This window comes from Boleophthalmus pectinirostris, unplaced genomic scaffold, assembly GCF_026225935.1.
Source record: "Boleophthalmus pectinirostris isolate CB_2022bp ecotype Guang Dong unplaced genomic scaffold, ASM2622593v1 HiC_scaffold_3, whole genome shotgun sequence".
NCBI classification, from domain to species: domain Eukaryota; kingdom Metazoa; phylum Chordata; class Actinopteri; order Gobiiformes; family Gobiidae; genus Boleophthalmus; species Boleophthalmus pectinirostris.
The window spans coordinates 28,832,964-28,856,946 of record NW_026571299.1 but is presented as its reverse complement, the minus strand read 5'-3'; the positions used below and the strand labels follow the sequence as shown (position 1 = coordinate 28,856,946).

Sequence of the window (23,983 nt, the reverse complement as noted above, 5' to 3'; positions counted from 1 at the left end):
ATTATAAAAACAGTGTGTGTGTGTGTGTGTGTGTGTGTGTGTGTGTGTGTGTGTGTGTGTGTGTGTGTGTGTGTGTGTGTGTGTGTGTGTGTGTGTGTGTGTGTGCGTGTGTGTGTGTGCGTGTGTGTGTGTGTGTGTGTGTGTGCGTAGCTTTTGAGCTCCTCCATGGTCAGATTAAAACTGCCTTCTCCAGATCCACAAATCATTTTTCAAACCTGCTCCTGCGTGAAGGGGCAGGGTAGTCAATGGACACCCCTCTGTCCCAAAAAAGACTAATTAAAAACATTACAATGGTGAATCAGCAAATCTAAGTGAATATTGTATGGATTTAAGTTAGATTTCACATGATTGCATTACACTGCAGATTAAAGTAGACCCATTATGCAAAATTTACCTTTTCTTTTAAGTTGTTCTTATTCAACTATATTAAGGCATTGCGCAATGCATGGGTTTTAAATCAACTTCAATCACTTAATCAAAAGGCATTATATTTTCTGTTAGATCATATGTACAACAGACCCATAAAATCATGGGTTTCAGAATGCTATGGCAGCAGTGTTAAATTTTCATCAATTAACAATTTAAAGCAAAATATTACGTTGTTTAAATGGTGAAAAGTCATCCAAAAGTTGCCTGTAAACAGGAAGCTGAAACTGACAGCTGCACAGCATTTTGAGGATTTTTTTTTCTCATTTGATACACTTTTTTGTTTTAAACAACTTCATTGCTCTGATCAACTTGTTTTCACCACCACCAGTATATTTCCACTGCTCTTAATGCAACTGTACTTCTGTGACCTATTTTTTAAATTGAATGTTTTATCCTTACGATTGCATATTTTACTCTTACCTGAGTAATTTCTTGGACCAGTACTTTGTCCTTCTAGGTATTGAGTATTATTATTTTAAAGTACATTTAAATACTCATTCATGAGTAAAAATATTAGTACTCTACCCACCTCTGTGCCCTATTAATACAATTTGAATAATCTTCTAGTGGATCACACTTTTATTTTACTTGAGGTAAATGGCATTATAATTTCTATTTTTTAATTTTTAGGGGAGGAACTGGTAAGCAGATGCCCACAGCCAGATATGCTGCTCAGTTAAATGGTTATAGTGTATATATGGTAACAATTAAAACATGGTGTAATTTTTCAGATTTATTGGATGAATGGACAATTCAGTTTATTGGCATATTAAACAGAAAACGTATTTAGGCTCATTCAACTACTACAAAAAAACAAGACTTTAACATTCAGGTTGCATTTCTATAGAAGGAAAGCATGTCATCCAAACTTTGTGAAGACTCTTTGTTTTGTGGGTTCCCAGGTTTCACCTGTTCTTGCTCACCTGGGGGAGAAGGCTGAGGAGGCTGTGGCTGTTGCTGCTGATAATTTGGAGCATAAATTGGCCCTACTGGTGGAGGTGGGTATGGCATATTTGGCCGTAGAAAAGGAGGAGGGGGGAATGGAGGAGGGAAAGGAAGACAAAATGGAGCCTGTGGATACTGGTAGTTGGGAGAGGGGTCAACTGGAGCTGACACTCCAGGAGGAAGTGGCTCAGATGTGGTGTAACCTTGAGGAGGACCTGTGGCAAACCTTGGGGGGGCAAAACTTGGTGGTGGTACACAAACATTTGGAGGTTGTTTGGGGAGATCTTGCTGTACTTTTGGCTCATTTGATGGAGGAGATAGAGGAGCCTCTGGTTTGGTTACTGGTGGCTCTTCTGTATCTTTTGTTGATTTGAAAAGCGTTTTTGACCAGGGCTTGTCATATTTTGGGGTTTTCCTGATCTGTGCTTCTTGGTGTCTTCTTTGAAATAAGCAGATGGAGGAGCAAACTCGGAATCTCGCTCTTTACGGCGACGATCTTTCCATTCATCAAACATAAACTCTGCAACAAGAAACACAAAAAATATGATATAGTACCGGTACGTGTGGAATTTTTGCTTATCCAACTTTATTCAGTTACTAGGCTAAAATAAAAATAAAAAACACAGATTGCATTTGGAAAAAGTGATTTTGTGTATCGGTATTTATGACCTAATATTTCATGTTTTAAAGGTTGTATAGAGGATTTTCCAAGGAACGAGAAATCCAGCGACTGTTTGTCCTTTTTCAAATGTTGCGCATGCGTGAAACCACCCCCCCTCCCCTACAGCTCCCTACGTAGAAACGCCTCCTCCCGCCTCCTCTTTACGCCAGAAACAGGTTTGTTTACAGCCGGTGCGCTGCACATGACTTGTAAACAGCTAACTACAGAACTACAGTGTTGGTTAGGCAAGGCGGAGAAGTGAGGAGCGGGGGGAGCGGGTGCGCGGACATTTCGTGCGCGGACGAGAAGTGAGGAGCAGGGAGAAGAGCGGAGCAGGGAGCAGGGAGCAGGGAGCAGGGAGAGGAGAGAGGAGAGAGGAGAGGGGAGCGGTGCAAGGCTACTGCATCTCTATAATGCTATCATTGACAATTTGAAACAAAAAAAAAAATCCTCCATACAACCTTTAAGCATTAACTCGAAAATGTATAATTATTCTTTTAAACTGTTCTTATAAAATATCAAGACTATTCTACAACATCAAGAAAATGGAATTGATTTTAAAATAACTTCACTTAATCAAAATGCATTACATTTACTGTTATGCCATAAGTACACAAGTAAAACAGGCCTATAAAATATAACTTTCAGCTTTTGTTTCCAACCAATCTTTCACGGGTTTTCGAATGATGAAAATGTAGGACTTTTGCCATAGCAATTAAAAATGTAAAGATAAATATTATGTCATTTGTACAGTGAAAAGTCATCCAAATATTGCCTATAAACAGGAAGCTGAAACCCATGGCTACACAACATTTTGAGGACTTTTTCCCAGTGAAAAAATATATTTTTAAAAAGTTAATTGCTATGGCAGCTGTTCTAATTTCTCATCATTCTGAAATCCATGGACAGGCTATGATTTGTGATTGTACTGTAATTATCACATCATTATGTAAAAAAGAAACATAACATATATCATGTGTTTACCTTTGCCCCTGTCCCACTCTCGGACATGGGGGACTCCAGGTTTAGTATCTCTTCGTTCCTGGATCTCCACCTCCACCTTCTTCACGATGCTCACCACCGGGACGTCCTCCTCCAACACCTCTGCCTCCTCTTCCTCTGCTAGAGAAACAAACATGAGGTTGGTACAAGTGATATTAAGAACTCCATATATAGCACTTTTCTTAATTTGAGTGCTTTACATGCACCAATAGGGTAGGTTCAAAATTGTAGATCAATGTGAAATTTGAAAAACCAGGACCTGTAAAAACATGGTGCTAATAAAATATCACTGACTGCTTAGAATGTTTACCATTTTATAATTTATTGTTCTTAGTAGAATTGTATAATAACTGTTAAATGAAACTATTGCAGTATTTTTGGAACAAGTTCAAATCAACCAAAATGCCATTCTAATTAATTAAATTAGAAAAGTACCACACTAGACACTCCACCTCCTATAAACATGATATTATCTGATCTATCTCTCTGGTCTTACGTTCTTTCTCCTCTTCCTTGGCCTCCTCTTCTTCTTCAGTGCCATCAAGTTTGGCCTTCTTCTTCTTCCTCTGTCGAACTTTGGCAAGTCGGGCCTGAAGCAGTGCCTGTCTCTTCTCCTTCAGACGCTCACGTTTGTTACGCTGATCTGTTGTCTGGGAACAAATACATCTCATGTAAGATACTGATATGAAAATTTTTAGTGAGCATATAAATATGTGGTGTTCACAATATACATTATTTATACAGCACATTTACAACAGTACTCTCCATATATAATATATATATATATAATATTATTATTTTTTTTTTTTATATTTATATTTATTTATTTATTTATTTATGACAAGGCAAATGCTGGTAAACTGACATGCTACAATTATAAATGAATATAGTTTTTGCTATCTTGTTTGCAATTATTTATACAATGTTTTCTCTGAGACAATATACCATTCCCCTCCCCCTCTCGCCCTTCCTCTCTCTCTCACCTGGTCTCGGAGCATGTCCAAAGTGTCCCTCTGTTTACGTCGCTCCTCTTCATCGTGAGAAAAGGCAAAATACCCCACACCCAAATCCCTCGCCTCTGCAACAAAACAATGGAAATAGATTTTTTTTTCTTTTACATGGAAGGATTTTACACTTGAAACAAGACCATACATTTGAAACATGCATTTTGGAAATGCATATATAGGGGAAGTCTGTAGGCTTTACAGGCATCTGTTCATCTCAATATATCCAAATAGTCAGACTATAACTGTAGGATCAACATTTGAAACCTTGTGCTCTGATGTTCTCGTAGTGGATTGGTCCCACTGGCCTCTTCATTGCCTCCTCTTCCTCTCTCTCCCACTCCTTTCTCTGTAACTCTCGCCGCATATCTTCTGAAAGCAGCGTCTTCTGATCATCAGGAACTTTTCTGACACAACAAAAATCAAATTTGATAAAGCTATACACAAAATGTATCATCTCAGCAATGAGAATTGTGGCACATAAGAGCCTATTTTATTTATTTTATCAGTTTTGTGCAATAAAAGAAGCAAAGATGATGATATAATTTGTTACTTCAACAAGACTATTGAGAAGAATCTGTATTGATTGAAAACACATCATTTATCTTTAATTATTCTTGTTTTAAATACCCTGTATTCAAATCCAGGTCCATTCTCTGGAAATTAGGCAGATCTTTTTTCATGCATCTTCGAGATCGTCCCAAAGAATCCACATAGTCCACCCTGGAAACACATAACAAAAGGTAATGTTCAGAGATAAATTTTCCTAACTGTGCTGATTTTAAAGAAAACTACTGAAGTAAAGAAAGCGCTCATACACGCTTCAAGCCGTTTCAGAACTCCAATAGAAAAGCTACACAGTAATACCTTGCGAACACTAGGGGGCGCCTACCACTCGTTCTTGAGAGCCACGTGTAGCACAGGACAAATTCATCGACACAGAAAGAAAACCAAGAACACTAGAAGCCACGTTAACATCGCGCGCATATATACATCTGACAAATCCAGTAAGATCTGCCCATTTAATCAAGTAATTCAGTTTTAACGGGTTATTTAATTCCCTTGAATGTTATTGGCCAATGGCATACCACGTGACCTACAAACGCTATCATTCTACACGCCTTTGCTGAATAAAACTCAAACTGCGCCTTTTGTAGTTAACTATGAGTTCCAAATGGGCGCACCTGAATGGTTAGGTTTGAGTCTTCACTGTAAATCCACTGGAACTCGTAAAATTTGAATTGTTCGTTTTGACGTATTTGGAACCATGAGTGAGGTCGGCATGGTACAGGATGGCTTCAGAGACTCTAACTATTTCACGTTATCGCTTCTCGGCCTTTTGGCTAAGATCAAGTGTAGTATCTGTTCTTATCAGTTTAATATCTGATACGTCCCCTACCCGGGGACCATATATTAAATTGATTTTTGGAACTGGGAGATGGAATAGGGGCTTGCTCCGTCCACTCCACGCATCGACCTGGTATTGCAGTACCTCCAGGAACGGTGCACCCCCCTTCACATGTTTAAGGAAAAATCGTAAGAAATGTGCAGTCGCTGAAATGGATATACCATTGTAAACATCACCGGACAGTAACTATTAAGCTGTGCGATTACTACGTTCACTATTATCTATTTCCTATAAGTGACTGTAACAGTATCAAAAAAGATGAACAATGAATGGTATGCAAGCATCAACGTGAAAAACGATTAGGACCAAATTTAAGCTCACCAAATTGTTCCACTCAGTAAAACCAGTAACAAGTTTTCATTAACATTACGGCAAACTGAGCGAACATTGTAGTAGCCACAAACACCCAGTAGGTGGCGATCATTTACAGCATATACAAGTTCAGTTAAACAGGCTAGATAAATAAACCTACCAAGACCTTCTTATTTTGGGACCACATCCTTGCTTAAATCCACTAATACTGTTTAGTGACAGTTTCAATACAGTATATTTTATAGTGATGTTTCTGTAACATTATATTACACTTCAAAATTTGTTATCGTGACAGGCCTCCAGAACTGATTTTGGGACTTGAGCCTAATTACGTTATATTAAACTATATCAAATAAATATCACTTATCTCTTAATGAAATACTGCTGCAAAACACTGATCGATACTGATAGATTTAAAAGTATAACATTACCATTCCTCATCTGGGTTTTCAGGAGCAGGGATCGGTAACATGCTTTCTCTCTCCTCCTCTTCCTCTTCTTTCCTCTCTCGCTCCCTCTCTCTTTCCATCTCCCTCTGTCTCTCCTGCTGTGAGAGGGTTTCCTTCTTTTTATCAATTATCTTCTGAGTGAAGTCGACCAGAAACAGCCCCTCTGTTTCCTCATCTGACAAGAAATGCACACAGATTAGTTAAAATGAAATAGTAAAAAAAAATAATAATTCAGAACATGCATCTTCTTGATTTACCAGGTAAATCTCCTTTTGACATTTGCTCATACAGTTTTGCCTTTTGTTCCAATTTGTGCCTAGAGAAGTAAAAACAGTAAAAAAAAAAAACATCCATTATCAGTATAGCTTACAGTTTAGTTTATTTTGAGGATGAACAAAGAAAATGTGTACATTTCCAATATTCAGCAATGACCAAGTATTTGTCAAATCTGTCAAAAACACTTTCACTCGAAAAGGAGTGGGATGAAATACACTTTATAATCATCACTCATCACTTCATTTAAATGCAATAAAAGTAGTGTAAAGCTGAAATTCACCAAGGGTCAAATCTTTGCAATTCCTATACAAAGATGACTATGGTGGTATTCTAACTAATCTATGCACAACATATTCAGAGAGGTTTGGAGGATCAAATTCATATGGGCCAATATCTATTTTCTATATTCCATGGTTTAAATAATAACTAAATGCCTAAGCAAGAGCCCTCTTCCCCCAAAACCAAAGGTGAGTCCAAAAAAAGTTCAAAAGTGGTCCAAAAATAGGCAGTTCTTGGCAGGTATGGGGACAAGCAGGTGGTTAATGTGGAGAGCAGGGTCAGGAGGTGACATGTTCCTTGTGCACAACACAGAGCTCTATAGTTACCAAGTCTGCTTCTTTATAGCAACTCTGGACTTTTTTTGGAAAGATGCAAATTTTAGCATGTACACATTACTAACAGTACCCCCCTCCATTTTATCAGCTAAAAGCTTAGAACTTACACCACGGTAATAACATTTGGGAACTATCTGTAATAACATAATAACATAAAACAATGCCACACGCTGTAATAATTTTACCCCAAACGACATGCAACATTAACATCTTAACTTAAAAAAAAGATTATAGGTTTGTATATTGAATATTTTGTCTTTTTCCTCACCTTGCAGCATTGAGGTTGTCCTGCTCCTCTGCCAACTGCTCTGCATCTTTCTGAGCTCTGGTTGAAACGCCTGCATTTTGTTTACTCCACACAGAAGGTTTCTACAAGATCACAAGACATCTGTTTGGCAACCTTAGTATGTATGTGTAATATATATATATATATGCATCAATTATTATGACTTCACACTCACCTTAGTGGTAAATTTCTCTTTGACTTTGCTTCCAGCTCCACCACTTACTTGAGCGAGTTTTTCTTGCTTAAACTGCTCCTGTTTTCTGTATAATTCTGCTTTTAGGTCCACCAGCTGATGAATAAAACATATTCATTAAAATATGACAAATATTTAGAAGTAGAAAAGTCAACTCGAATGAAAACTGTCCCTAACTTTGTCAACATGTTGATGTTAGCAGTGTTAGCATCACGGTAGCAAGTCTAATAATATTTCATCTAATAACCGTTTCAGGGAACTAGATTTATTCAGATTTTTAGCCACATCTAAAGCGACTGTACGGAACTTACCGATGATGCTGTTACGGAAAAAGGTTTCTTTTTATCCATGTTTTATCAATTGGGTGTTAAACGTGTCACAGTTTCATATGGGGAACACTTACACTGCTTCTACTGCGCCTTCTACAGTCAGGTGCTGCTATCGCCAACAAGCGGTCAACTGGAGTATTGCCTTCACGCGGCATTACAGAGGTTATTAAGACGTTGTAAACGTGCAGTAAATTCATCTGTTCATGGTAATTTTGACCATATATAAATAAATATGAATATATAAATATAATATATATACATACATATATGTGTGTGTGTGTGTGTGTGTGTGTGTATGTATGTATGTATGTATGTATGTATGTATGTGTGTGTGTGTGTGTATATATATATATATATATATATATATATATATATATATATATATATATATATATATATATATATATATACTGTAAACATGATACTACACTACTACACTATTGTCGTCATGTTTAAACTAATTCTGTTGAGACAACATTTTCATGCCATTGAGATAGTAATTTTCCATGATTATCTCTATGGCAGATTTGCTATTACTCAATGTTCCAGCAATACAGAAATATTCCCCATCTGTTATCAATTGGAAAACATTTGAACAGTCCAGTGTAACCAAGAAAATCTACTATTCTGTATATGACATGTTAATATGAAGATATGGTATTGCTTCTTCAAGCCAGTTCAATCCTACATAAATAGCCTGCACAGTGCAAATCCACACTGAGTTCATTTTGTTTGAAGAGGAGAGATCCACCATGTTTCTCCAGAGGAACACTTACCTTGTAGCCTTTTTGCTTTGCTCTTTGACTGCTTGGTGCAAAATGGCGTCTGCAGGATCCAGTTATCTCAGCCCTTCTCATAAGCCTCAGGTATGGGCGAAGATATTATGCGAAATTTATATTTAGAATAAAAATAGTCAATAATCAGTAATGCTGCATTAAAAATAGGCTACAGTACTGAAGGCTAATTTATATATTAACGGCTTTGCGACTGACAACTGAGATAAGTGCAAAACTAATGTGAAGTGCAAAATTAATGTATAAAAAGTGTGTTGTAAATGTTACTATACATAAATACCATATAAAACTGAGTGATATTTAATGACTGGAATATTCCACAGTGTGGCATTAGATTGATTTAATTACAGGGTTTTTTGTAGCTCAAAAAAAACAACAACAACAACAAAAGACATGCATTATATGTATTTATCATCTGTGTCTGTGTCACAGATGAGGGTGAAATCCAGAGTTGGCCGTCAAACTGGTGAAGGACCTGGTCAACCCACAGCAGACAATGACTTCCAAGTGAGTAGAAATATCTATAGATTTACACAATCTGGTGACTATGAGGTCCTATATTACTTGAAATTGACTCTTGTGAGTTTATACTATGTTATAATGTTGTTAGCTCTTCAGAAACATACCTGGAGTTACTGTATGTATTGTTTCATTCTCACATGTTTGGGCAATCCTGCATTATTAGTCTGTCTACATTTCCAAAGCTCAAAATGCTCTTTTCTACTGTTGAGGAAATAACCCTTTTCCTCTCGTGTTCATTAGTTTCTGATTAGACAAAAAATTACACTTGAAACAGAAATAAAGTCCAGATAATTTACTTATTCCAAAGTCATACTTGTACAAGGAGTCTGTGCTGACATTCCCATGCAGAGACTGAATATTTACACCTATACAATGATTTTTATATGCAAACTATAGTGGGAGGCGACCATGGTTTAGACTTAGTGCCTCTTCGTTGGTGCAGCCAGGCCTCTTGGCACGTTGCACAATCTTGTCCGATTCTGACAAGGATCCCCCGGATTCATCACACTCCCCTCACGGGAGCGTCTTGCTGGTCTGACCAGGGTGATGAGTCGTGAGTCAGCATATCCCTATCAATAAGTCCTTGCCCTATTTAGTTAATTGATTAGACATATAGATAGAAATAGAATATCTTTTACATGAACTGAACCTATCTCTGCATCCTTTATCTGTAATCTAGTCCCTGTTTTCTGGGTCATTGTATAGTGAATTCTAATAGTACAATAATAAAATATAGCAGTACATCAATAACATCATAGCAGTAGTTATACACCACCCAAGCCTAGTTTTTTATCCTAACACTACCTTGTGATGTCATGTAGTGGTAGTAGATAGATAAGAAGATAGAAGATAACAGCTGCCTTTTACCTTTAGATCAGTAGAGATTGGCAATTGACCAGGGCTGAAATTATCCAAATGATTCTAGGTGTATGGAGTTTAAAAACACAGTGGAGAACTTTCTGTATTACCATATGACATCACAAGGTGGAACAGAATGTTTTATGTTTGAGAGAAGAACTCAGCCTAAATGCGGGATTTGTGTGTTAAACATGTGTGAATGAAAGAAAACACAACTCTGGGTATGTCTGTGATGAGAAAATAATATAACAGATCAGAAAATAGCCTAATATAGGACCTTTAAATATATTTGGTGAAAAGTTGATGGAGATATTAAGCTATAAACAAAAAATAGTAGCAACAGTAGTTCATTTGTATTCTTTGTTGAACCTTCTTGAGGTGTTCTTAACATCATGATACTTAAATATATAATTTTCTGATATATTAATTTAACAGCGATCAGTAAATGTAAATCTGTTGTTTTGTGCACAGATATCTGCTCCATTTGAGCTCGGCTTCACTTTTAACGAACATGACTTTGAGAATTATGGAGCTACTACAGAGATACTTCAGCGTATTCTTAAAAATCTGCTTGGAGAAGCTGCACCTTCAGGTCCAAACAACTGACAAACATGTTAACCATACTCTTAATGAATTAAACCTACCTTTTCTGCATTTATTGATTATTCAGATGTTAGATTTATAACTTCAAAATACTGTCAAATCAAAATAATAAATTAACCATTGCTATAGGCTACATTAACTTCTATTGGCTTCGTCACTAACAGTTCATGTATTGATGTATGTTGTATTCTTTGTGCTAATAGCAAAGCATTAAAATCTCTGTTGAGCAGCACGAATGAGTAATCTTATTTTTGAATCTTTTAAAGTACCTCTTGTCCTTTAGTTTTAAATCACTTCTAAATAATCAAACTACAAACTAATATTTTAGATCTATTTATTTGTTTTGAAGGTGCAGTGTGTAATGTTTCTGGTGGGAGCCAAGCACCTGCTTGTTTCCATGGAGATCTATCGCTTTTGCCTAGAATGTTCCACAGTATGACATCAAAATTATCTTACATTTATTCAATTATCACTGTTTTTTGCTCACTTGTAAATTGGCCTGGTGTCGTCACCTGCTTGTTTGTCCTCATGGAAATATATACTTATATATATGTATATACTGTATTTAATATATATTTAATGCCACAATGTGAAACCTTCATTGCAAGGCAATAAGATATATATACAAAATTAGCCTGCGATAAACAGTACACAGTAACTCTAGATGTTTCTAAGCATCCGGTTCTAATAATACAGAATCAAGAAAGTGGGTCAAAGCAGCGATGCCTCATTCATTGCACGCATAACCCTTTTACAGGTATTTCTGTCCTGAGAGGTCTTTATTATCTGAAATATACATCATCTGTACGAACAGTGACCCATTTCCAAAGAAATCTCTGCAGTGTGAAATGTCCATTAAACTTGTCAAAAGCTGAAGCAAACATCTTCCCAGGTTTGTTCAGAAACTTTAAGTGGCCTCTTCGACAAAAATGTCACTCAAGTTCTTCAAATAAATAAAAAGCACATCAGAAAATTGAACCCATTTCCCATGATGCTTTTAGAGAGAGAGCAACCCCACATTCCAGCTGTGTAGAGTGGTAGTAATGGAGTATTTATGGTTTCAGTGTCCTGAGGAGACATTTTGAGGGATTTTCACCGTTCAAAGGTTTATATAACACATTTTGTCTTAGAATTGATAATTGCTATGGCAACCGTCAACTACTTGCTCTACTGTACTCTACTGGCTTGTAGAGATCCTATCGTCATACCTAACAAAACTTTCTGTTAGCCTGTTAACCGATGGAGATGTGAAGATGCTAAAAATACTTTTAAAAAATGGCAGATATATTCATTTTAATGGACAATTTAAGAAAAGTCTTGCCTCTAAAATATTATATAAAGTAAGTTAATTTGTGTAAATTTTAATGTTTTTGTGCACCAACAAGTCAACAATGCACGTTTCTCTGGGTGGCTTAAAAATGCTTTGTACTCTATACAGAATTTATTTGCTGTCAAGATCATCCTATATGTTTAGGTTTACTTTTCACATAAAATAGAAATTACTTGTTTTTACTTCTAAATTTGTCTTTTTATCGATTAATCAAATAAAAATACAAATTCAAATATTTGTGCATTGTGCATATTTGTTTTACACTTGGGTTTAGCTACGAGATCATAGAATAATATTATTCTGAAGAATACTGCAATAATGAATGACAAGAAAAAAAGCTTTCAATTTGTTGACTGTATTAAATTGCTCCATGTTTCACAGCGGCCATGCAAGACAAACGAGAACACCACACGCATGAGCATAAAACTAGATATCAATCACTTTTTTAACATTAAGACACTTATACACTGAACGCCAAACAGGACGCAGTTTTTCAATGTTCAACTTGTTAAAATTATAATTTGAGAATGCACATAAACAGAATATAGGGAAACAAGTGCATTAAAACAAAACTGTACATAAAATATTACAGGGGCTTAGATTCCATAGAGCTGATGTGTGTTTTGCCGAATGGTACCGAGGACAGTGGACATGGACTCTCCCTTAAGAAGGCTGATCTCCTGCAGAGTGTGAATGCCCATCCCGGGGTGAGAGAAGTGGCACACATTTTTACTCACCTGGAACAAGAAAGTAATGCAGTGTCAACACACAAGTGGCAAATGTTCATATTTAATTTAGTAGTATTATATTTTTAAAATAATTTACAAATACTTTAATTTAGAACAGTGCAAGTAATGAATTTACAAAGTGTTAATAATCAGCTTGTACCTTTTTAAAATCAATAGGTCCAAAGCCAATCGTCTCAGCAAAAGCATGAGATTTGGAGCAGAGTTAAGACTTTGAAAGAATGAATTAGACTATCTTTTGTATTGAATGGGACTGATAACAATTTTTAGTTTAGTTTGACTCCCTTATGTTCAGGATTTGTGAAACAACATTTCACATATTATCTAGCCTTAATTTGACTAGTAATATCACAGTTTGAAGGGAGCTAAATACATTTATCAAATTTGTCTTACATAAACTGTTCAAAAGTACACAAACATTTAAATATGCACAATGTCTGGCAGATGATGCAGTCAGTTTATGTTAGCTATGTAATATTGATTGTAGCCAGTTGGCAACAATTACAATGTTCAAGGGGAGGCACCCTAATCTTTAAGAGGCAACAAAGAAAAAGTCGTAATTAATCCTGATTTGTTATTTTACTCCATGATCCTTCTGAGAGTACATGTGTGCCCAGAGCTGTGCACCTGTCTGGGAAGAAAGTATGGGGCATCAGTCTCCAGGACAATGCGTTCGAGGGGGATCTTTCGGACAGAGTGTCTGGCCTCGATAGCGCTGGAGTAAGTGATGAGCGACGTGAAGCCCACATACAAGTTTGGAAACTCCTCCAGGAATGGCTCGATCACTGGGTAATCATTGGTGAAACAGTGCCTGAAAAAAAACATTTTCAGTAATTTCAGTTCAGCATAGCAAAACAACTATACATGAACCATCATTTTTTTGCAGTTGAAATGAAATGTGGAGGTCTTGGGACATCAAACTACTTTGTGAGCCCTATTAGTGGGTTATATAAATACATTAATGTAAAATTATATAACAACTAGTGACAGGAGGTGTACTGAAAAAAATATAATACTGCAATTATTGGTTCGGCAAAATTAGATCAAGTATTTATTCTACAAAGAAAATATTAAGAAGAGCAGGTTAAAAAGAAAACCAACTTACCGTTTGTACATTTAATACTTAACCCATGAAATGTATAGGCATGTTTTAGCACATAATGTCTATAATATTGTCTGGCTATTATAAAGAAATAAAGAGAGAGAATATATATTTAAAAAAAATTTTATAACTCCCACTACAAATAGGTTTGTCAAGTGTAAAATATTATCAAACTTGATCACATATTTGAATCCCTCTAGCAATGTCTAGGTTGTGATATGTGAACATTAAGTCCTGCAGTAGAGGCTCCCCCATGGACCTTCTTCTAGCGTACACTGCGTGGACTGTGCCTCCTCTCCTACGCTGCATGGGCAACGCCTCTACACCAGAACTAAACTACAACTAAAACCAGGACTAAACGATGACTAAACCAGGACTAAACCATGCCGCGCCTCCTCCCATATGCCGCGTGGACTGCGCCTCCTCCCGTACACCTGTACGCAAAATACTGTCGGACATAAAACTGTGACGCAAAAAAATGTTGGGGACCATTGACATAGAGCACATTCAGAGTAGAGCAGACTCAGACCGGTGGATCTTGTAGTCTCTAGGGACACACTTCTTGAGGATCTGCAGCAGGTCGTCATCTGCGTCCCGACAGTGAATCACCAGAGGCTTCTTCATTGCCACGGCCAGATTCAACTGACGCTCCAACACCTGAAATTACGCAAAACAGAAATACATGACCACTATATGCATATTCTGTATAAAGGTTAAGCCTGATTTGGTGAAGGACTTATATTGGTATAAAATTAAAAAAAATATATACAAAAAAGATTTTTTAAATAGTCATTTTATGAAACTGAATTCAATATATTATCTATAGGTTGATAACTCCTACTACTTCCAACAAATTTTATGTGGAATTAAAAGATTTTAAAAAGGTATATAGCCAATCAAATATATATTATTACAATATACAAAATTGAAAATGCAAAAGACATCTTACAGTTTGCTGCTTGATTATGGGAAAAATCATAGTGATTATTGGGGTCATAAGTGAAATCAATTAAATGAAATAAGTGATTTCCTCAAGGTTTTGAGGGAAAAACAAGCATCCATGCCATTCAAGAGAATTTATTGTACCTGTTTGTATTAGTTCTTTGATCATGATTCATATCTCACTACTGCATTGCTCTAATGGGTACCTTCTTCTGCTGGGAGGAGTCAGTGGAGTTCTTGTGGGAATAGTCGAGTCCAATCTCTCCGAATGCCACAGCTTTGGGATGTCTCATGGCTGCCAGGATGTTTCTCTCTTGGGTTTTTGAATAGTCTCTGGAGAAATGCGGATGGCACCCAAATGCACCCCAAACCATATCCTCCGCAAGAAGCCCCTCCCAGATGCCCTCCCTCACCATAATTCTGGGGTTGCAGAAATCTGCGATACATCCCTCAAACTCCGGCGCAAAACTATCCTGATATTTCCTCCGAAAACTGCTGAAACTTCCTTTAAAGTGAAGTTTCCCGTAGAGCATGTCCAAATGGCAGTGGGTATCCAGGAAACCGGTGCTGCTGTATATTGTGGGACATGTAGCGCGCTCTGGCTCAGGCCCCATAGACCACCTTCTTTTAGGGGTGCTGGACTGAGTAAAGGAGTAAGGAGGGTAGTGTGCTGATATGCCAACATCAGACTGTCTTCGGGATTTGAGAACTCGTTTGGTTGAGAGCACGGGAAGAGCGAACGGATCCACGACTGTCACAATCTGAGGTTGTGTTTTGTCCGTCTCAGTTTTAGTGGTGTTTGACAAATTTGACAAAGGTTTAACTTGCTCTTCGTACGAAAAGACGACTGTTCTTTCTGGTGTCTCCCAGTTTTCAGATTCAGTCAAACTTTGATTTGTAGACAGAAAACTTTCCCTTCCTTGGTCAGAAGTAGCAGTGTCACCTTCTTTCTCAGTATTGGATGAAAAACAACAGTCTGCATATTGCATTGGTTCCAGAGATGGGGATGAGTCATGACTTTCAGTAGGTGTTACAAACGTACTTGGTGAACCATCTTCTTTTAGCATAAAGCTCTGAAAAGTGAAAAATAATCACATTACTGGAGGATACAGGATGGATACAACTGAATGGACATGAAAGAACACAGCTTTTCATAAATAGTCCTCATGTGCTCTTAACAAAATATATCTGAAAAGGGAAAAACTTTGAAAGAATTTGATGCTTGATGTAGAGTTAAAAAATATGGTTGTACAAATTTCTAATGTATTATAAATGTCATGTTTACTGCATTTGAGGGTGAGCAAGTTTCTGCTGTGAAAAGGTTAACAGTGAAAAACATTTGGAAAATGATGGAGCAGATGTTTATGAGAATGGTATAAGTGAGGCCTAACACAACAAGGTGCGGTGTGTTACTGTTTTAATGTAGTGCATTAAAATGGTGTAACACTGCTTCAGGTTGTTTCATCTGCTTATTCATCCATTTATGACTGGTTAGTGTTTATAAATATCAACACTATACTATACACAACAAAATAACGTGACTAATTCAATGTGGTCTTACTTTTTGCAACTTTTGTGTCATCACTTTTAAAAGGGTTTATTGTGATTATATGGCTTTTGGGTTATAGAGTCTGCGGCATAAAGTAATATCAAAATGATCGTATCATTTATTGTGATATTTCCTACAGCAATATAAGCTCACTTTGTTATCATGACAGTGCAACAATAACACCAGAGTCAAAGTTCTCTCTAGTTTTAAAATTAATTACAACACTATTAAAACTCTCATATGGCCAGTGTCTGTTTTACTTACCCTGTTTTCAGTGTGTGCTACTGCACTTCCATCATCATCTTCAGAGTCCAGGATCAGTGCTGGGGGGGACCACTTTGGCACTCCTAATCCATTTCCATTTAAATCCACGGTGTTCAGTTCCACAGACACTGGGCTGGTCTCCTCTGGTGGGCACAACTGTAGCTCTTTCTTGGCACTTTTCTTCGCCCCTATGTTGCTAATAGCAGCCATGAGGGCATGTTTGTAGATGGCTTTAGAGCCCTCTTCGGGTGTCCGCTCTTTTCTTTTCAAAACAAAAGAGTGAGACAGAGACAGGGTTTCTTGTTGGGAATTTGTGTCTGACTTTTGAGGAGTTTTGTCAATGGCTGGCTCCTACAGAATAAAAAAAAAGTGCATATTGATTTGAATTAAAACAAGTCAAGTGGTGAGGCAGCAAAACATTCGAAATCCCTTAATTATCAATTAATTAATATAGAGTGATGACATTAGTGATTAGTGAAAATTCCTCATTTAAGAAACCGAGAACCAAATTAGATGGGATGTGATCAAATGATTTTAGCAAGAATAACTGAATGCTTCATTAACCTTATATAACTCAAGGTTGATTTTCATTTCCATATTTGGTCGTGGTAAAGTATTAGCGACTGTATCACCATCTAACATATTCATATAAAAGTATCTTATATCTTGTATCAAGTATCTTGTCCTTACTTTAGTTTTTGTTTGACAATTTTGAACAGTAACTCCATGGAAGTTCTGTTTAAGCGTAGATATCAATATAAAATAGTCCATATTGGTCTTATTACATCTCTCTTTCAAACCCATTAACAACTTCGGCATTTATATCTGTGCTTTCGGTATTGATATAAAATGTAGTTATTAATATGGCATTTTTTTCAAACCTCATTCAAATCTCATATTTAGTAGTAATGGGACGTTGGAATGAACAAATCCAAAAGATTCAGTTAAAAGAGCTAAAGAGCCGTTCAAAAAACTGGTTCTTTTAATATGTAATAATGTGTAGTAATCTTATGATACGATAAAAGCCAAAGTGAAAACAACAAACAAATAACAAACTAATCAGAGATTTGACCAAGGCTAACATTTGTTTAAAAAAGTTCATACTGAGAGTGGGAGTGTGTTTACCCATTGAAATAACACATATTCTAAATAAAATTTTACACTACAGTATCAATAATAAAAAACTAACTGTTATTATCATGGTAAATGTTTATTAGTGCACAAAGCTCTCACATGTGTTGCCTGCTTTGATTCTGTGCTGATTCTTGTGTTGGTTCAGTGTAAATTTGTATAAAAAAGCAGAAAAAATAGAAAGAAAAAGATCCGGTTCCAACCACTCACATTAATGAACCATTCAAAAGAGCTACGTCATTCACAGATATTCAACATCTTTTGATGATGTTTCTAATGCCATAGAGAGCAGCCTTTTACCTCAGGAGATGCCAAGGCCTCAAAGCGCTTTTTGGAGAGCTTCCGGAGTTTGATTTTGGAGGAGGATGCCATGCTGTCACTGTCTGGCTTTCTCTTGGGTGTGGAGAGGGTCAGGTCTCCAAAGGCAGCTGATCCTGGGGACTCTCCGATGGGGGAAGTGAAGGAGGAGTCGCTAGACGATGAGGGCGTGGATGGGACATCTCTGCCCTGGAGAGAACCTCCTGGACACACAATGGTTCGCAGCCACTTGAACTTTACCTTTTGTCGGCTGCTACTGTCCATACTGCAAGGCCTAAATAAATAGATAATTAAAAAAAAGAGAAAAAACACTTCTGCTTTATTGATATAATTGTTTTTTAATCCTAGTTGTAAAGGTCCAGTGACATTTAATACAATTTTTCAAACTTTACACAAGATGATCAACAACAGAACAGTATTAAAAGTGGTTCTCAACTTCTCATTCCAAGTACCACCTAAGAAAATATTTGGCCTTCCAAAGTGCCAACACATCTGTAATCAAGATTACATCAGTTCTACATTAAGACAGAAACTGCTATTTTTATTTACCAAACCATGTCTGAAACTGTTCTAAAAGAGGGTTAACAAAAAAAAGGACAAAAATATGAATACACTGTCATTAAATTAAACGTATTTCATTACATAGGACTCCACGTACCACCAATGGTACTTCTACCACAGTCTGAGAAACAATATTAGATACTGAATAACTACAACTCAAGCACTGCATTGTTAACAAACACAAGCATTCTAGCATCGTATTTATGAAACATAAAATTCATATTTTTTGGTATTTGAACTGTACGTAGCAGAGCATTTGCAGTCTTAACCCAAATATTGAACAAAAGGTCATAGGTTAGACGAGACAAATGTCAGTGTGTCATTCAAAAAACGTGCACAGATTTTGATTTTTCGTACTCCGTCTCTTTTTAATGGTATATTCAATGATTTAACACATTTTACTATAGTCATTACTTGTGTGAAAATCGCAAACTAGCTCATTGCTCTGATTTGAACCGAATAGATTTAACTAATCCATTTTTGAGGTTGCACGGTGGCTGGGGGGGTGTGTTGCGTCTGTTAGCTAGCCAAACCTCAACATGCTCACCATCTGTAGTGAATCACACAGTACTTTGCCAAATCGAACACAAAATCATGCATTTTCATAAATATCATGAAAAGTCCATATATTGGCATACAAGAAATAGTGTAATTATCTCATTTCAGCAGTGCCTTTATAAAATTGCAAGGTGCTCCAAATAAGCCAATTAAGAGCTAGCATTGCCCCAATTAATAAGTTTACACAAAGTTCACTTTTAATTCCAAAAGCGTGATGACCTATTTCAGGGTTTATTTAGCTGTATGGTTAGACCTTGTGAATATGTGAGACTTTACTTATAAAGTGAGAAAGATTTTACTTTTAAAACTATACCTTTTTCGCGGCGTAGAAGACGTGACACTGAGCCGAGGAGTTGGTTAGCTGTTAGCCAAGATAGCATCGACCGCCGTCTGCGATAGTTACGATGCAAATGAGAGGCGAAAAATGAAATTTGTGGGTTTTTTGTTTTGTTTTTTGCTTGTTTGTTTGTGTTTGTCAACGCATCCGTGTCGCATTCTTTACATAACCGTGAAATTTGAATTTTTTTTTTTTTTTTTTTTTTTTTAATGTTAACGCAATTAAGGAGATATCGCGAGATTTTCGGTTTCTTTCAAAAATTAAGTTAATGCAGGAAAGAAACTTTTTGATTTTTTTGATAATAAAGTGTTTACATGTGAGTACATACAAAAAATACCACAGCCACAACAAGTGATCAAACATAGCATAAGAGTGATGCACAGCCATGAAATGAATGAAAATAACATTTATTTTGGGAATTGTAAATCCACTACAAGTTAGGTTATTAAACAAGAGTTTGAATAAAGTTAGACTTTTGGTAGTCCCAAAAAGGTCTTATAGGCACCAAAGCTGTAGTTTTTACCTGCAGGAGAGAAAGAGGAAACAAACAAAACAGAAGAAGACTTGATTATATTTATAAATAGCCTTAAATCATTAGTTTGTATTTTAAAATGTTGGACCTGGGATCATTTAACCAGAGTTGAGTATCTTTGACATTTTGCACTGCCTACAAATAATAATAATATGACGACTGGTAACAGGTCAAATATATGACAAGTTAGGATTAGTTGTCCAGTTACAAATATATGTGAACATTGCACTACTTTGATACTTGCTGTGAGCTTGCATCTCTACTTACATGTTGGAGCCTTCTTCTCAATGAGCCAGTAGCAAAAGCCCAATCTTGCCCGATCATTGTAAACATTTCTGTACTGGGGCATGCTATAAATTGAAAACGAGGTTTTTGGCCTGATAGATGTAGGACCTAAAAGAAAGGCATAACAGAAGCTGACTATTTTACATACCGGTAAATGTGCAAAGGCAGTGTTTATAACTTATGTGGTAATAATGTAATTACTGGTGATGCTAGAATATTTACAGTTTCTAAATGAACTGTACATTGTGTACAGTTCATTTAGAAGTCCTTACACATAACATTTAGTCCTTAATGTATCTGTTACATCAGGTTTTATATTTTTGGTCATATTATATATGTAGATCTAGGTTTTGTTTAGCGTTATATGATTCAAGGTTTGGTGTGGTCTTTGTTGAGTTCAAGTTTTGTACTTGACTGGACATCTGGTATATAAACCCAGAGTGTTTTGTTGCTACTTGATACGTGTATTTTCTTATGTGCTTAGAGGTATTGTTGACCCTAATGACTTACTATGGGATATAATCATTTCTGGTTGATAACTCCAATCCATTGTCAGAGGGGGCAATGTGCTCTTGTTTCCTTCAATTGATTCACACGTAGAAGTACCTGTGAAAACAGTATTCCAAATTATAAACTCCAGACTTTCTTTTTGGCAGCAATCTTAGCTGTGAGGTTTATCATATTAACAAACCGGTCTTCTTCAGTAAAGTAGTAGGTAGTGTTGATATGTAACCGGGTGCCTGTGTAGCATAAATAGTTACAAAACCACTACAACAGTGTGTAAATTTGTCATTCTTCAAATTAAAATAGTTTCCAGCCCAAGTTACCTAACAAGCGCTTACTGAAAGAGTCATTTTTTTCCATTTGACTTGTCTTGTATTGGGTTATCTTTTAAGGTACACCATGTACTGAATGTGTATAACTGTTTATTCTCACCCTTGTTTTCATCTTGGTCCAGTGATCAGTTTGAAGATGAGGAAAAACAACTGGGTGAGTCCGTGGCCAAACTGTCATACTGGTGAAGGATGTTGAGATACAGTGAATATTAACATTAAGTGCAAATAAACATAATCCTGAACATGTACAAATGTCACAGTCTCCAATGACTTACTGCTCCTGTCTGAAGCGTTTTGAATCCCATGTTTTTTTCTTGTCCACAGTCTGCATTTTGTAGGTCGACTACTCTTCAATGCAGTGCACCAAGAAAGACACGTCTTCAGTTACAACTGTCCCTTAGCAACGCATTTGTCAACAATCCTGCTCCCATTATATGCCTCAATGCACATTTTATACCACTTTCAATAATAAATAAAGAGGTAAATTTCAGTGTATAATTTATACATAATACATAATACATACATATATATTATCCTATTAAATTTAAGTACAAATTGAAAAGAGACGCATGTTTCTAAAATAATAATACATCTATTAATGCTAATCTATTTAAACAATGTTTTTACAATCTGATACAAAGCATTTTTCCATTTATCAAATAAAAAAAATATAGTAAAAAGTATGTCTTGGAAGATTGCAAAGATATATCAGTCATTCAACTGTTTTTGGTCCCAGTTCAAGTTCAAACTGTCCTCACATTCTATGTCTTCCCTCATGTCCCTTCCCTGCCCTGTATAGTGTCCAGAAGATGCTGTTCCACGCGTTGGTTCATGCGCATCAGGTCCTTCACTGTACTGGGCTTGTCCTCCAGCTCCTCATGTAGACAGCGAGCAATATCTAAGCTCCTGTAGTCTTCCGGTCTGACCAGTCGGCGTATCACCTGAAGAGCACGATCCTTCAGTGTGTAAACTGTGGAAAAACGTGATACGAAAATCAGTCTTGCCAACAAAAACACTGAAATTGTGATGAAATGTAGTGTCTATTGATCTAATACATTTTCCCTAATAGCTGTGGTCACCCTAAAGAAATATGGGACACCTGGTAAAGTGATGTTTGCCATTGTAGGGTTTCCACTGGTCGCTGGTGTGGGGAGAAACAGTTCTTTGCTATTCACTTTCAAGGGGTCATCCGTTTCCGCATCTCTGAAAACCCACGGGTGACCTGAACCCCAAACACACAAATATGACCTTAGTTAAAATAAAAAATTACTAGATTGCCATTGCATTTGTTAAAGAAATGCGTCATCGTTATTACCTACGAATGTGCACATTTTTCTTCCTATGCCTGGCTGTATGTCGTGGTAGGGCCGAGGTTGTCCATCGAAGTCCACCCACAGCGGTCGTACCACACGAGAAGTATGGTTACAGAAAACAGCACTGACCGGAATCCTGGTGTTCAAAGAGCGGACCAGCGGTAGAGACTCCCCGTCCTGCGGCATGTTGTCTAAAGCTAACAGGTTAGCCGTTAGCACAAACTGAGACTACTTATTGAGTGCTAAGCTATCTGCATAAACCAAGCAAAGATGTTAATAAAGGCTGATGTACATTTGTAGCTTCATAGTTATTTTACACGTTTGAATATATATTACATCATAAAAAGAAAAGAAACGCACTATTAAACAAGTTTTCTTACATCTCCGCGACTGTACTTTTTTCTCTGTTCTGTTTACACAATCACTTCCGGTTTGAAGTTACGTTGCGTCAGTTGTCTTGTGTGATTGGTTAAGCTGACAAAGGTGAAAATGTTTTTTGGTTTGCAATATATATTATGAATTAATATATTAGAAATGCAACTGCTCCCAAAATTATACGCATTTACTAGAAAAGAACACTTAATAAATGGTGCCAACTGAGTGCAGCAGTGTCCAGATCACCACACACGTCGGTACATCAGACATGGATATGGAAGAGGACAGGTAAACTAACTGGTTGTTTGTGGATGCGAAATCCCTATTACAGTAGCCTAATATTGAAGTGTCTTCGTTTGGAACTTTTGGTTGAAGTAAGGCTGGTTAGAGTGGCTGTGCGTAAAGTTGCTCCACGCTCTACATGTTATATTAGTTCTGTCCATGCAGACTTTAATCCAGGGAGGTGCATTTCAAGGTCTGAATATTTTGATGGTCCTAATGATATTGTCAATGGCAGGGGTGTCAAACTCATTTTGGTCCGGAGGTCGTATCCAACCTACTTTAATACCAAAGGGGCCGAAAAAAAAAAAAAAAAAAAAAGTCATATATACCCCAAAAATAGCAATAAGTTCAAATATGTGTGCAAATCTATTACAGAAATCTTTTTTAATCTTTCTTTTACAAAATATTATAATATTATGAACATCCTGAAACTTTAAGAAAAATGCAATCCCAACACAATTTTTTTTTTTTTTTTTTGGCTTTTTTTTTTTTTTTTTTTTGACATTTTGCTGATGAGGGTGTCACAGTCAACAGTCAAAACGATAGTCCTTTAAGAGCATTTGGAAAGTGGCAAGTCTTCATTTGTGCTGCTCTGGTGGGAGACGACCACGCACAGAGGCACTGGAAAATTACTAATATTTTAATAGAAAACATAATTAAAATATTCTAGTAGAAAATCAGCTAAGGGCCAGATTAAAGGTCTTGGAGAGCCAGATCCAGACTCCGGGCTGTATGTTTGACACCCCTAGTCTATGGTTTTGGTTTTGGGCCTAAACTGGTCCAAATGTTGGACAGATTCTAAACATTGTACGAAGACTGCATACTCTCTTGATATTA

General features: G+C 36.7%; 4 protein-coding genes and 1 non-coding gene across 10 annotated transcripts; 2 read left to right on the top strand and 3 right to left on the bottom strand.

The window, feature by feature from the left end:
- Positions 1 to 1,149: 1,149 nt before the first annotated feature.
- Positions 1,150 to 8,005, bottom strand: ccdc174 (coiled-coil domain containing 174). Of its 2 annotated transcripts, none has more exons than XM_020933807.2 (11): positions 7,891 to 8,005; positions 7,562 to 7,675; positions 7,369 to 7,469; positions 6,468 to 6,526; positions 6,193 to 6,385; positions 4,672 to 4,764; positions 4,309 to 4,448; positions 4,021 to 4,115; positions 3,534 to 3,687; positions 3,020 to 3,157; positions 1,150 to 1,894 (listed from the first exon to the last, which is right to left on the bottom strand). In XM_020933807.2, exons 1-11 carry the CDS (start codon positions 7,927 to 7,929, stop codon positions 1,713 to 1,715), a joined length of 1,308 nt encoding a protein of 435 aa, XP_020789466.2. In that variant the 5' UTR covers positions 7,930 to 8,005; the 3' UTR covers positions 1,150 to 1,712. The 2 variants fall into 2 exon arrangements, with proteins under 2 accessions (XP_020789466.2, XP_055016840.1); XM_055160865.1 differs by having other exon boundaries at positions 3,020 to 3,154.
- LOC129411130 (U2 spliceosomal RNA) lies at positions 5,365 to 5,555 on the top strand. The gene has a single exon (XR_008633156.1). It is a non-coding gene; the product is annotated as a U2 spliceosomal RNA (small nuclear RNA).
- Positions 8,006 to 8,428: 423 nt separating the features above from the next.
- Positions 8,429 to 11,784, top strand: ghrl (ghrelin/obestatin prepropeptide). Its single transcript, XM_020933849.2, has 3 exons — positions 8,429 to 8,774; positions 9,135 to 9,209; positions 10,554 to 11,784. Exons 1-3 carry the CDS (start codon positions 8,661 to 8,663, stop codon positions 10,686 to 10,688), a joined length of 324 nt encoding a protein of 107 aa, XP_020789508.1. The 5' UTR covers positions 8,429 to 8,660; the 3' UTR covers positions 10,689 to 11,784.
- Positions 11,785 to 12,354: 570 nt separating this feature from the next.
- tatdn2 (TatD DNase domain containing 2) lies at positions 12,355 to 21,936 on the bottom strand. Of its 5 annotated transcripts, XM_055160857.1 has the most exons (11): positions 21,452 to 21,936; positions 21,277 to 21,355; positions 21,032 to 21,080; positions 20,851 to 20,946; positions 19,500 to 20,448; positions 18,050 to 18,341; positions 16,619 to 16,969; positions 15,012 to 15,878; positions 14,393 to 14,520; positions 13,389 to 13,572; positions 12,355 to 12,752 (listed from the first exon to the last, which is right to left on the bottom strand). In XM_055160857.1, exons 6-11 carry the CDS (start codon positions 18,329 to 18,331, stop codon positions 12,612 to 12,614), a joined length of 1,953 nt encoding a protein of 650 aa, XP_055016832.1. In that variant the 5' UTR covers positions 18,332 to 18,341; positions 19,500 to 20,448; positions 20,851 to 20,946; positions 21,032 to 21,080; positions 21,277 to 21,355; positions 21,452 to 21,936; the 3' UTR covers positions 12,355 to 12,611. The 5 variants fall into 5 exon arrangements, with proteins under 5 accessions (XP_055016832.1, XP_020789507.1, XP_055016834.1 ...); XM_020933848.2 differs by having other exon boundaries at positions 19,500 to 20,046; positions 20,323 to 20,448; positions 20,851 to 21,355; XM_055160859.1 differs by having other exon boundaries at positions 21,032 to 21,355.
- A 13-nt stretch (positions 21,937 to 21,949) lies between these two features.
- vhl (von Hippel-Lindau tumor suppressor) lies at positions 21,950 to 22,675 on the bottom strand. The gene is made up of 3 exons (XM_020933832.2): positions 22,492 to 22,675; positions 22,276 to 22,398; positions 21,950 to 22,146 (listed from the first exon to the last, which is right to left on the bottom strand). Exons 1-3 carry the CDS (start codon positions 22,673 to 22,675, stop codon positions 21,950 to 21,952), a joined length of 504 nt encoding a protein of 167 aa, XP_020789491.2.
- Between the last annotated feature and the right edge of the window lie 1,308 nt (positions 22,676 to 23,983).